Source organism: Plectropomus leopardus, chromosome 5 (assembly GCF_026936395.1).
Source record: "Plectropomus leopardus strain MGB_pleo_1.0 chromosome 5, ASM2693639v1, whole genome shotgun sequence".
NCBI lineage: Eukaryota > Metazoa > Chordata > Actinopteri > Perciformes > Serranidae > Plectropomus > Plectropomus leopardus.
This window is the reverse complement of record NC_142180.1, coordinates 10,040,026-10,054,397: the sequence shown is the minus strand read 5'-3', so window position 1 is coordinate 10,054,397 and position 14,372 is coordinate 10,040,026. Positions and strand designations below refer to the sequence as shown.

General features: G+C 38.1%; 1 protein-coding gene across 2 annotated transcripts in view; it reads left to right on the top strand.

Annotated features, from left to right (window-relative positions):
• LOC121963985 (phosphatidylinositol 4,5-bisphosphate 3-kinase catalytic subunit alpha isoform-like) overlaps positions 1-14,372 on the top strand; it is a 32,838-nt gene that overhangs the window by 6,282 nt on the left and 12,184 nt on the right. For both annotated transcript variants that reach the window (XM_042514230.2, XM_042514223.2), the window contains exons 3-16: positions 468-574; positions 826-994; positions 1,455-1,581; positions 1,936-2,145; positions 2,548-2,642; positions 3,140-3,295; positions 3,843-4,088; positions 4,642-4,727; positions 5,725-5,830; positions 9,018-9,170; positions 9,366-9,500; positions 12,705-12,829; positions 13,717-13,798; positions 14,147-14,311. In XM_042514230.2, the coding sequence (XP_042370164.1) occupies positions 519-574; positions 826-994; positions 1,455-1,581; positions 1,936-2,145; positions 2,548-2,642; positions 3,140-3,295; positions 3,843-4,088; positions 4,642-4,727; positions 5,725-5,830; positions 9,018-9,170; positions 9,366-9,500; positions 12,705-12,829; positions 13,717-13,798; positions 14,147-14,311 (1,911 nt within the window). In that variant the 5' untranslated portion in view covers positions 468-518. The remainder of the gene's footprint in view (positions 1-467; positions 575-825; positions 995-1,454; positions 1,582-1,935; positions 2,146-2,547; positions 2,643-3,139; positions 3,296-3,842; positions 4,089-4,641; positions 4,728-5,724; positions 5,831-9,017; positions 9,171-9,365; positions 9,501-12,704; positions 12,830-13,716; positions 13,799-14,146; positions 14,312-14,372) is intronic.

The following is a 14,372-nucleotide window of genomic DNA, read 5'->3' as shown; positions in this document are numbered from 1 at the left end:
TCTGATTTTTAGTTGTTAAAATCTATTTTTATTTTTTGTGAAATAATTCAATCAGTTCCTTTTCTTATACGTGTCATGATTGGAATCAAAACAGTGGAGTTGTTTTACATGCAGACTGAGAAACACATAATTGCTCAGAAAACCAGCCTAAAAGGCAAATATTTCCCACTTCTGTTGGTATACCAAATGGATGCCTTTATGATAATATAATAAGGTCTTAAATCTACCTTTCTTCGAGCTGCAGGAACCCTGGAACTATGTGTGCCAGTTGGTCTAATAACAGCATAAACAACATTCTTACATGCAGTCTGAACAAAAGCATCAAGTAAACTATAGTCATCAGTTATTTATTTATTTATTTTTTAAGTATCACCACTTAAGTGTAAGCATAAGTGGAATTGGGCTGTCAGCCAGTTGCTTTACACCCTGAGGATCAGAACTTGCTTGAAAGTGTTGTTATCTTTTAGGTTGTGCTCTGCAGCTTAACTGTGTGACTGAGCTGGGGGACAGAGAGGAAGATGCCTCCCAGGCCGTCCTCAGGGGAGCTATGGGGCATCCACCTGATGCCTCCCAGGTATGCACATTATAGAGTCTATTGTGGATCTAAGCACATTTTTTTGTATGTACACAGGCAGTGACAGTTATTATTTCCAGAAGCTCCAAAATTCACATGCCTGTGTATTTGTTACATAATTTCATATATATGTTCCTTACTGAATGCTAAAAAAATATCAATAATGTGAAATACCCCAAGAGGACACAGCAAGTAAAAAGTAAATAATTGATTTAGTCATTAAAATATAATGATGTTGAATGTGTCTGCAGGATCCTGGTGGACTGCCTGCTGCCCAATGGGATGATTCTGACCCTGGAGTGCCTCCGCGAGGCTACGCTTATCACCATCAAACATGAGCTGTTCAAGGAGGCCAGGAAATATCCCCTCCATCACCTCCTACAGGAGGAGACGTCCTACATCTTTGTCAGTGTTACACAGGCAAGAACTCTCAATCTCAATTTGAATATTTGGTGGGCATAGGTGTGCATCTAAATGAGAAAACATGAAGGAAATCCATTGTTGAAAGTTTGATGGAATGACCTCAGACTGCTGTTTATAAAGATGAATGGTGTAATAGCCATAGGTGCTATTAAAAATGAAAAGGTCTCTGGGACTCATCAAATACTGTAATTTTTCTTGATCTCTGAAAATTTCAGAGAAAAGGGCCTCTGCTTTGTTGTGAAAAATATGTAGTTCAGATTTTTCTTGCCTCTCTGCAAAACTTAACGGATCTCAGCTCTCTGTACTTAAAAACACACAATTGCTCTTTTTCAAAACATCCGTTCTACACCTGCAGGAAGGCCTTCAGCTCTAACAGAAATTCACCAATGCTTTTCATGAAAAAAGAAAGTGGAAATGTTTGAACACAGCCTGTTTTGTTTTTTTTTCCCGCCTGCAGGAAGCAGAGCGGGAAGAGTTCTATGATGAGACCCGGAGGCTGTGTGACCTCCGACTCTTCCAGCCCTTCCTCAAGGTCATTGAACCAGTTGGCAACAGAGAGGAAAAGATCCTCAACAGAGAGATTGGTGAGAGGTTTTTCTCGTCTGATAACACTGTTTTTATCGCTTTGTTATTTTTTTTGTTTTTAGTTAAATGAAAGTTATAAAAAATGTAGTTGGGAACATGAATAATTGAATGGGAAATAAAAAAAGATGCAAAAAAGTTTCAGTAAATTACCAGCTTTTTAGCTGATGCAAACAAAGTAAAAGATTTGTTTTTATCTACAAATAAAGTTGGGAATGAAAAAGCATGCCTGAGCTATGTTACCCCTACTAATAAGCAGTGATGACGTACTAAAATAAAACACTATTTCTGTGTATCTCTAAATGCACCTATCTAGCCAAAATTGCCTTAAAAGACTCTGTTTTCCATTCTGTCAGGTTTCGCCATTGGTATGCCTGTGTGTGAGTTTGACCTTGTGAAGGACCCCGAGGTTCAGGACTTCAGGAGAAACATCCTGAATGTTTGTAAAGACTCTGTGGAGCTGAGAGATGCCAGTGGGCCCCACAGCAGAGCGCTGTATGTTTACCCACCCAATGTGGAATCCACACAGGAACTTCCCAAACACATCTATAGCAAACTCGACAAAGGTAGGCAACAGCTTGAATGGTCTTCTTTTTTCAGTGTACAATTGAACCAATTTTGCAGAATAAAAATACTTCTTACTATTTTTTTTAACAATGATACACAAAAAAGCACTAGAAGACAATAAAGGGACAACAGAGAGCAAGAGGTGATCGTTTTAGCCTTCTATCAATACTTGATCTCTACTAGCAAGCCTTAACAATGGATAGGACCCACAGTAATGAGCAGGGCACTCAATGAATGGATTGATGTGCTACAACTGTGAAGCTCGATACAATACCCTCAGACCTCAGGATAATTAGAGGATGCTGGTTATTGTTTCTGGGGTTTCTGCTCAAGTAAAATTTGATTTATTGATTTTTTTTATTTTATCCTGAGCTTTGTCTTTTTTCTGTCTCTTTTTGTAGGTCAAATTATTGTTGTGATTTGGGTGATTGTGTCTCCAAACAATGACAAACAAAAGTACACGCTGAAGATCAACCACGACTGTGTGCCTGAACAGGTGGGATCAATTTGTACTGAAATAAAAAAAGACAATGAATCAGACATGTGCAACCTTAATTTTTAAATTCAAAATGAGGAAATTAAAAGGTGTTACGCTTGGCTGGTGATACTCAACTTACTGGGTGGAGGGTGGTCTGCCAACCATTCTCTAATTCACAATAACAATGAATTGCTTTGCCCTTTTTTGTACTTAGAATATAAATGATTTTCCATAGTGCATGAAAAAACATAAAAGTAGGATCAACTATTTTTTTTTTTAAAAAAGTGGCTTGGGAGGATCACCTGAACCCCATGGCAGATGAAGAGTCCAAAATGTCCAAAAAATCCTAGAAATGCTGCCCCTGTGTACACCTGACTTGTGCAGGGCTGCTTCAACTGGTCCCTGGCCTCCTATCATTTTGCAAAAATGGCCCCTGGGCATTGCAAGTTGATTATTCCAGCTTTAACCCTCATAATAATCTAATGTAGACTATGTGCATGTATCTTGTCCTAAAGGTGATTGCAGAGGCCATTCGTAAGAAGACACGCAGCATGTTGCTGTCTCCAGAGCAGCTAAAGATGTGTGTTCAGGAATATCAGGGTAAATACATCCTCAAAGTTTGTGGCTGTGATGAGTACCTGCTGGAAAAGTACCCCATAAGCCAGTATAAGGTAAGAGACAAAAATATTTTTGAAAAAATATAATTGAGAAAACATTTAACTTGTGAAAATTCTGAACTTAAATGACAGTAAATGATAAGTGTAACCATTGCTGGCTTACATGAATGAGGAGTTGGAATGCTTATTGAAGCATGAGAAAAATTAGCAGGCATAGTTGGGGGCAGTCTGCGCAGAAAGCCATCAAACTCAGCACTGAGATGCTGATCCAGGACTTTTGATAATCCGTATCAAGGTATAGCCAAAGCCTAATGCATTTCAGATGCTTTATTTTTTGTAACCATTGTGGGCAACATTCATAAAAACACTGGAACCGTTTCCTCATGCGCACTGATGTGAGCCCACGCTCTGAGTCTATGTGAGCAAGATCGTAGAAGTAGAAGATGCACCAAGTGTCACTGTTTCCTCTGAAGCTGCTGGAAAACAGCCAATTGCTATCACTGGTTACACTTATGCACGCTGTAACACTAGCAGCTCTGTGTACTTTTGTTCTAACCAACCTCCTCTGCGTCATTCCCTCCCTCTGTCTTTCTCCCTCTAGTATATCCGTAGTTGCATCATGCTGGGCAGGATGCCTAACCTGATGCTAATGGCGAAGGACAGCCTATACTCTCAGTTGCCAACAGACAACTTTGTCATGCCATCATACTCTCGCCGCATTTCCACGGCAACATCCTATATGAATGGCGAGGCAGCTGCCAAGTCGCTGTGGACTATCAACGGGACGCTGCGAATCCGGATCCTGTGTGCCACCTATGTTAACGTTAATATACGAGACATAGACAAGGTGGGGAATATACCAGTGTCTGTGTCTCAATTGAATCACCCCTATCTATGCTCTATTCTTACATGGATGGTAGTAGATTAGAATCAGCCAAAGTGAGAATAATGATCTTTTTGTTATAAAAAAAAAAGTGGTTGTTTTTTGTTGTATTTTTGCAGATTATTGAATGAAGATATTTTGAGCAAAATCAGTTGACTGTTATTTCAGTTGTCCAAAGTGTCCCATCTTCCAGCTCCCTCACTTCCTGTGGAAACAAACAGTCATTGTCCAGGTCTCATGTGAACAGAGAGGGAGAGCAGTTCTCGTTGTTCATGTTGTGCTGTCATGAATCATTTGTGTAAATGTAATGTCTTCACAAAACAAAACTGCCAGACTCCATGCCTCTTAAGTATAATGATCATTTATCATGACAGCTGTTACATGCTATTAATGGTGTTCTTCTGAGATAGGTTGTGCAATAGGAAAATGTTATATTGAAGAGATATCACATCTTGTATTAGTGTTTTTCAATAATGTTTTTTTCTTGTTGCATTTTGCTTCTCTTGTATATTTATAGATATATGTGCGAACTGGCATTTACCATGGAGGTGAACAGATGTGTGACAATGTCAACACACAGAGAGTACCCTGCTCCAACCCCAGGTAATTAGCCACCCAGGGATGCATGATTTGCTGTTATTGAAAATATACCAATATGTATCATCTCATTTGGCTTATAATCACTACCGATATCGATATATCCACTTTTTTCCCCCACCTTTTATCTTTTCTGTAGTGGAATTATCATCATATTATGCATACTCTTATCATGATGACCTATCAGCTGATGGAAACATAAAATAAAATGCTATTTAATGTTCATTCATGGTGCAAAATAAGAAAAACACTTCAACATAGGGTTGATATTTTGTACATTTTCACTTTGTCGTTAAAAAAAAATCTGTTTGTAATATAGGCAAAAATCAGCATGTTGGCTGATTCAGATCTTTCTTTTTTTTTTTTTCATTCTTTCAATATTGGCTGATACCGATGACATGCCAATATTATCGCCCATCCCTAATTTGACATTTTACATTTTAGTCACTACAGCAGTCCTTAAATGCATGACACATTAATTAAGACAATAAATTAATTGGTGAAAAGCTTTTACAATATGCTTAAACAATGTGATTGACAGTATTTAAACAGTGAAAAATCAAACCAAACAAAAAGAGATTCAATACAATATGATAAATTATGGCAATGAAACTTACAGCTTTTTAAATTCACTTTCCCTTTATTTCACTAAAACAGTGCTTTAGGCTGTTTACACTGCTAATTTACTTTAAGTAGTCTAAGACAGGAGGGTAGCATTAACAGTTTAGTGCCTGCTCGTAACACTAAACTGCTGTATTACATTACTGTTAAACCCAAGTCTGGTTAACTCTTTTACCTCTGGACAGCTAAAAGAAGCTGCTGAAAGTATAAGCTCAACGCAGCCCTTTGTAATAGCAGTGTAAGGTGTCTGAACATTCAGTTTTCTATTACTGGAAGCACTTTGTTTAGTGCACATCAGAGAATTAAGTGGCTTTTGAGATTGTTTCTGGTTGTTTTGTTGGCTCCCTTCTTATAAATTGTCCCTTTCGTCCTTTATCTACAGGTGGAATGAGTGGCTCACGTATGATATGTACATCCCAGACATACCTCGTGCTGCCAGACTCTGCCTCTCCATTTGCTCTGTCAAGGGCAGGAAGGGAGCCAAGGAGGTAGGATAGAGAGCAGTGAAATGATGACTTCACAGTGCAATTGCAGTTGACAGGAAATTGGGTTGCAAAATTTGGAAGCATCTTAAGCCTCTTTCCCACTGCACAAAAAACCCACTAACATTTGGCTTTTGTATGTAATGGGAAATGTAACAATTCGCTTTTACACCCCGGTCAGTGAGTCTGCAGTGGTCATGGGTATTTATCAGCTCCGATCGGCAATGATGGAAATGCAGCAACTGGGTGAACGGGCTAATTTTAGCCCTTCACTGGCAACATTCAGTTACACGCCACTACAAAATACCGCCTGTCTCAAACATCAAACATTGTTCCAAATTAGTCAGTGTTTGAGGTAGGGACTGAATAAGTAAGTGATATAAAAAAGTAATCATTCCAACATTTTCATTGGCCTACGTGCTGCTTTTTACTGTTTACTTACCAGTTTCTAGCTTGTCTGTAACATTAACATTGTAACAACTTGTTTTCTGCAGAGCTGTGTACACAGCTCAGGTCTACTGGCAGTGGGAAATTAATCTATAGCCTATTTTTAGTGTGGGGCTTTTAGTGGAAAAGGAGTATATCTAAGCCATTTAACCCATTTAGTTATGAATAACCATAGAACAGTATTTGTTTTAATGAAGGGAAAATGCAACAGTACAGTAGTTGAATCCAATCACATATTTTTGAATTTTGTGATATAAAACACAAAATAATCCATAACTTGCCACAAACAAACAAACAAACAAACAAATAAATATGAACTCATGTTTGCCAAAGGAAACTTATACTTGATCATACGAATACCAATAGGAGTATATGTTATATTACAGATATACAGACAGCTCTGCAGTAATCGCAGCTTAATGTTGGCAGAGAGCAGATGACCTCCATGTGTCTCAGTCTTTATCCAAGACTGGCATGCTAAGCCATACTGAAGGATCTTATATGTATAGGTACCTGTGTGTGTGTGTGTGTGTGTGTGAACATGGTGGTATTGGTGTATGAAACTACACCCTAATCTATGTGTCAGTCTGTCTGAGTATATGTGTCCAAGGTGAATGGGAGCTGTGGTATCGTCTTTGGCTCTGTTTAATTACTAATCAGCCACGAGCACTGTGGTGGCAGAAAACATCAACAGATACACAATCGAGTAGAAGGGACTTTTCCATTCATGTTAGAATATGCTTCACTGGTGCAAGCCACGCTGATGGCATGTTGTTAGAGGACCTAATATTCTCTCTCAAACTTGTATCAAAGCATTTGAAATTAAGACTTTGACAACAGAAAAACTGTTTACTGAAATAATCAGATCATACAAAATTCTAGCTGAGGAGTTGGCAGGAATCCATTGAATTAACTGAGAAGCGATTTATCCTTTGTGTAGCAGAATATTAACACATTGTTAAGTCTTAAATCAGATTTACAATAAAAAGTGACAGTTTACACTGTGTTTAGGAACCATGTGGTGTAAAACTGTCTGGAGCGTGTCTGTGTTTTGTGCATTGGGTCTGATACTTGTAACACACACCCACACTGATTGATTTTTCTGCCATCTCTTGTGGTGGAAAAGCTGGAGGAAGAGTGTGTGTGTGTGTGTGTGTGTGCGTGCGTGCACGTGCACGCACGTGCGTGTGTGTGCGTGCGTGTGTGTGTCAATGAATGCCAGACATGGATATTGTAACAGACACCTGCAGTGAGCCGTATCCCATACCGCGCCAGGCTCGGCTTAGGTCAGGTTAGCGGATGCTCTTTCAAGCCCCACCTGAATGAAAGACAAACACTTCTCTACAGTAGCCTTTTGTTCCAGCACTTACTATAAATAGGCGTGTTTTGACTGGCCGTCTGCATGTAACTCTATCTGCCTCAACATGCAGCCTTTTGTCACCTGGTTCCATCTCTGCCCCTTAGTGAAGACTTACTCTGAAGATCAAGATGTTATCTTAAATATTTCCTCAGCCTTTGTGAGGACTTACATGGTAGCTCCAGCAGAAGTTCTGCATTTTAAAAGTTGTTCGATAACCTTTATACCTAAAGATGAAAAGGTTGTACGTATTGCCAAGACTTTATGCTTTTACTTACTCCTGTGCCACAATTAATAATCTCATAACCAAGCACTCATAGAAAGGTCCAATAAAGAGTTCAATTGATTATACAATATAATTCTATCTATTACTGTGTGAGGGCTGGGCTGTGTCTTAAACCTGTGAAATGTCTGTAAAATCTATGAAAATCTATTACAAGTTGTTAAAATTCACCAACATCTTTATAACTGAAACCTTCTAAGAAAAATATTACTGCTCATATTTTTCCTCAAACCTCCCTTAGGAGAAATAAGATGCAGAGAAATAATTAAGCCGGAGTTCCTGTGCTGTTCTCATAGGCTTCTCAGAAGTGAGACAATTCTGAAATAGTGCAGGTTAATGTATAAGCCAGTCGAATTTTCTTTTTGATCTTATTGTTTTCTAAAGAGCGGATTATTTCAGACAAATAAAGATCAGTGCAGTGAGAGAGAAAAAGGTGCATTTTAAGTTCTTAAATTAGGATCGGGCTGTGACAAAAGGGAGGCAAAATCTTTGATACTAAAGTGAGCTCGGTTATCTATGAGACATAGGCTGGAAAATATATGGGATCTTATTTTGAATTTTCCTTCCCTCTGGGTAATTTTTGTCAAAGTGTCAGCATGCTGCAAACCAACACATTGAAGGCAAACAAACAGCATCCAACAAAGAGCATCTCCTCTATCTGCCCAACTGAAGACATTAAACTATTTAAATAGGGTAAAACCCAATACAAGTTGAGAGTTTCATCAGTCCAGTTAATCATGGGGGATGACATGGAATAAGTTTGGCTATACTAAGCAAACTAAAAGCTGAGCTTACTTGTTAACGTGCTATTGGCTGTGCTCACTTTGCTTAAGCACTTTTTGTTATTACTATATCCAGTGACTATTATATGAGTGTATTGTATGATGTTGTATTTGATACAGGCTTTTTTCTAAGTCGCTGCTTTTAACGTGTCCCAAGCATAAGGAAACCTTAATGTGTAATGAATATGATGGTGTTAAAAATCTCTTCTACACAAAATTATTCACCATCTGTGTTTGTGTCTTTTTATTCCCATGAGTATCTCATATTGAAACTAATTACATTTGCAATCGGTGGGTCTCTCTCTCTTCTCTTTCTGCCTTCAGGAGCACTGTCCGCTAGCTTGGGGTAATATCAACTTGTTTGACTACACTCACACTTTGGTGGCCAACAAGATGGCTCTGAACCTCTGGCCTGTCCCTCACGGCCTTGAAGACCTCCTCAACCCCATAGGAGTCACGGGATCCAACCCTAATAAGGTATCCAAATTTGGCATATTATTTTTTAATAGTTAAAAAAAAATTGCAATTTCTGTCATGTTCAGATGGGGACTGTGCCAGAAATGGGGTATAAGAAAGTTGCAGGTCTCGATGTTTAACTGAGAGTTTGACTGTTTTGTGAGAAACTGTAATTGGCACATTGTGATGATATTTCTTTAAATCTCTGTTGTTAAGGAAACCCCATGTCTGGAGCTGGAGTTTGACCACTTCAGTAGTTCAGTCAAATATCCAGATATGAATGCAGTAGAGGATCATGCAAACTGGACCATCTCAAGAGAACTGGGGTTCAACTACAACCTCTCTGGACAGGTAATAATCTGCTAGACAGCCTCCAATCAGTGGACTGAAAGGTACAGTGGGTTGTTTTATGTTTTAAAACTCAAATAAGAGTTAAGAAATACTCGCTAAAGTGACATATCAAAGATCGGTAGAGAGCTAGCAGGTATGATGCTGGTGACAGAAGTGGGTGTGAAATCAAGCAATAAAGAAAAACACTGCAGTGAAAAATAGTAAAATAAATTTTTGCCTTCATATTTCCATTGAACAAGTAGGTAAATTTAGGAAGTAACAGAGCTGAAATATGCATTTCTTAAAAACATAGTGTGTACAGAGTTATTAGGAGAGATGGGGATGGTATTAATGAAGGTGTTTGAATTCCAGCTCTCATTAAATTCCCTTGTAGCATGAGGTAATTTGACATTGATTTATGAGGTCCTAATGCGAGGTGAGATTGTACCCTTGTTGAGGGCATTACATGTAATGAGTGAATCTGCTAAATTAGTGGTGATGGTAGTGTGGAAGCAATGTGAATGGATATGTGTGTTGTGTAAGACACTACTTGTGATTACATTTGGGTGTTATTGAATCTTTTTTAATATGTGGATGTTAAATAGGGCTATACCCGACACAGAACTGGGCCAGTCAAATCAGATTTGGCATGTCAATACAATTTTATTTTTTTTTCATTTAAAGTTTTAAAGTTTGAGGGACTCGGCGGGACGTTCAGTGTGACAGCAGTGTTATTGTCATATAGTAAACAAGCTACATGTTACATGTTACAATGACAATAAAGACCTATTCTATTCTGTTCTATTCAAACTGCTAACATTTCTTCTGACATTAGATACAAAAGAAAAGCCCAAGAGTGTGTCATATTAAGTTGTTGTGAGCTTTAAATTCACCACTTCTAAGCACAAGAGCAAAAATCATATTATCACAGAGCCTTACAGTGCAGAGTCTCACTTCCTTTATGACACTGCCCGCAATGCAGCTCTCTGTACCAAAGAGTAGCGTGGAAGTCAGAAGCACTCACTCCACGGCAAAATCTGGGCACCAAAACATTCCCAAAAGTTCATAGACAGCACACTGACAAGCAAAAAAAAAAAACAAAAATGAAAAAAAAAACTGCTCAACTTAAGTCAAAAAACAATCTTGTGAACAGTGTCTACAATAACGTAACAATTAGTGCCATTATTTGGTTAAATGTGCTGTATCATTAGGTGTCAATAAATATTCTAGACCTTTTCAGTTTATTCCTGACAATTTATTAAAAAATTTGATATGAGTAAATTTAGGTCACCAAGTGATTTATTAAATATAGTTAATTTCAAGCACAGCAATAAACTATAAAAAAAAATCCATGTTGATGTAAACTTTGTTAACTGAGTTTGTTCCCAACACTTTTCATGTGGCTCAATAGCGCCGCTGTAAGCTGCTGTGTTCAGTTATTCATGATGGTGTCAGTGATGTAATCTTATCAGATTTCTAGATGATGTGTGGCAGGAGAAGCATGACTTGTGTGTGCCTGGAGTTACTCTGCCATGTGAGAGGATGTGAACGGTGTGAGACGATGTGTCAAGTTATCCATGATGTGTGTCAGATGTGAGGAGGATTGCCCAACTCAGTACATGATGTGATGATAACATCATCGGACTTGAGCTTGGCCAGAAAAGGCACAATTAAAATTTCAATTAAAATTGCACATATACAGTCACAAATCTGACTTTGTTTTGAGACGTATGAATATAACAATTTAGCTACAGATTCTGTGCCTTTGGCAAAGTGATAAACAAAAGAAAGAAGATCAAATTCAGGATTTTAGGGAATTGTCGGGGTTGTTAACAGCTGAATCTTCACAGCATCTGGCAGCTCACGCTCCAGTTGTGCTCTGCCTCTGTCACAGTGTCAATGTCCACTCTAAACATTTCAGAAATTAAGGGTTTGTTATTCTGCAGCCACATGTATAGCACCTTGGTGTGTGTTGCTGAGATTTTATTGTGTTTTACAAGCATAAAACACGTTTCTACACACATTTCGAGGTAATAATGGATGCTTTTTGGCCGTGTTGAATAGTTGATCCTTTTGTTCCTTCACCACCTTCCCTGTCATCATTCATGTAAAATGTCAATATAGCTGATATCACAGCTCAGGTACTGTAGTTACATTGTATTTCGTTAAACTTGTTTGATGATGTCATCATGATCCTAAAATAATGATCTGATCTTAATGTCGTTGACTGACAGCAGAAACCGAAAATATTTAATTGAAAACAACTCCCCTTTCTTTCTCTTTTCACACTTTCAATACCTACAAACATGAATGATTAGTTTTGCTGTGTACGTGTTAAGATAAAGTCCAAAAAAGGAAACGCTTCATTAGTATTCATTATTTTCAAGTCAAGTGCCAGAAAAATACAGCCCTTTAAATACATTTACAAATGAATTTTACGCCTCAGAGATGCGAGCTGCTTGGCTCCAGATCTGAAGATGATTTGAACACAGCTTTAACACAGCTTCTCATTTTACCATAAATAATGTGACTCTAAGGTTTGCTGATGTCGACAAAAACCTGACTGTGTATAAAAAAACGATGGTTATCTCGGTGCACTCATTTAGAACTGTGGTTGTAAACTGTGGTGAGCATGTTTGAATTATTTAGATTATAGTACAAGAGTGGGGCTCTCGTAAATGACTACAGCAAATAGACATATTTTTGAGCTGGCCTGTTGTTTCAGGTCCACCAGATAGTGTGTGATGCAAGAGAGCTGGTCCATTTAGTGTTGATTTATTTAAGATGATAGCATAATATGGTGCATTACATAATTCCTTTATCTGTGCCTTGAGTTGTTGGAGAAGCTTTCCTAATAGTAATGGATCTTAATGGATAACAGTTGTTAATGCTCCAGGCCATTATTGTTTCTCATAATGGCTGCATGGCTGAATATCCAGACAGACAAATCTAAAGATACTGTGATGCAAGAAAAAAAATAACAAATGGAAACTCTAACCAAAAGCGACAAAGTAAGTAACGCTGCTAGTTAGTGTACTTAGGTATGATAAAAGAGGTAAATAATAATATAACCATGTTTTACTGCGTTACCCTGTGTTTTACAATGAAGTAAATGTAGGGGTCTTGTATAGTAACTTGAAAAACATGACAACCAACAAGCTAATTATGACAGTGTTTATGTAAGACTGCAGTGTTTATTAATGTATTTTCTTTGTTTTCATTCAGAGCAACCGGTCGGCCAGAGATCACGCCCTGACAGAGAGCGACACCGAGCAGATGAGACAGCTGAGTAACAGAGACCCTCTTTCAGAAATCACTGAGCAGGAGAAAGACTTCCTCTGGAGACACAGGTAACCTTCCAACCAGCAATTTTCAGACGCATTTGTACCTGTATGTAAAACCAGATTCAATACAAGTTTATCCTAGATGGTTAAAACATTTTGTTTTGTTTCTATACAACATGCATTTTTAAAAAAAGGATACATTTCTGAGATTAGTGCTGCGTTTTCATGGAATCAGGAAACTAGATATCATTTTCTTTGATGCGAGTAGGACGGTAATATTAGGTGAGGCTGACAGAGAAAGCCAGCAATGGTAACAGAATATGGCATTACAGTTCAATGTTAAAATATTTCAGCTTTTTGCTGTCCTTCAGGAAGGAATTTAAGACCGGATTTTACGTTGCTTCGTCACACAAGGAGAAAACATGAGCGATCTGGACAATTACTGGACATGACTGGAATAAATACATGACGTAATAAACACAAAAAAAATTTGAATCCCATTCTTCATAAGCAATAGGCTTGTCATTAGGGGTTGACAGATTATCAGCCTGGCCAATTATTGGGGCCGATATCTGGCATTTTGCAGATTATCTGTATTGACATTTTATTTTACTAATCACAGATAAAATGAATGGTCTAATTGATTACTAACAATTGGTATCGGCCCTGAAAAAAACAATATTGGTTGATCCCTAGTTGTCATGTGTTTTGTTTTACCCATTTTGTCGGACTGTTTGTTTGTTTATTCCCTGCTGTCCAGAAGGTGCCTTCTACTGTCTGTCTGATTCCATGTGAACGCAGTATATCCATTACCAAATTATGTATGATGAATACATGTGAATAAATGACACATCTGTGATGTATTCTTGCATGCAGGATGTAGATATGAAGAAACAACCAATTAAGATGTACAGCAACACAAAGTAATGATCTAGTTTTCCTTTCTTTACCAGACACTACTGCATGAACATCCCTGAGATTCTTCCCAAGATCCTTCTCGCTGTCAAATGGAACTCCAGAGATGAAGTAGCACAGGTAATGCCATGCTATTTCATACCTGCGTGCTATATACATACTTAATCTGTCTGATAAGCCAGAAGAAGCAGAGTTACAGAAAGATGTTCTCAGCTCAACTGTTCCATAATGTATTTTCAATAAAAATGTATTCCATCTATTTGATATTTGACTACTTAAATCAAGTTGTTAGAAATGGACTGCTCTTTTGTTTTTAAATTTGAATGTATACTTCTGCATTTGATACTTCTGTATTTTAGCAACATTATCTTGCAAAATTACAAACTTGAAACATAACTACTCAAAGGGTGATTTATATAATTTACTTCTGAGTATGAATTCATATGTTTTGGCTTGTATGTTTTCCAGATGTACTGTCTGTTAAAGGAATGGCCGTCTATCCGTCCTGAGCAGGCCATGGAGCTGTTGGACTGTAACTATCCAGACCCCATGGTCAGGCACTTTGCTGTACGCTGCCTTGAAAAATACCTGACTGACGACAAACTCTCACAGTACCTCATCCAGCTTGTACAGGTAGGTCTAATCGAGAGTCGGGGCTATTGAAAACAAGGAAGAGATTGATGAAATGATGGGG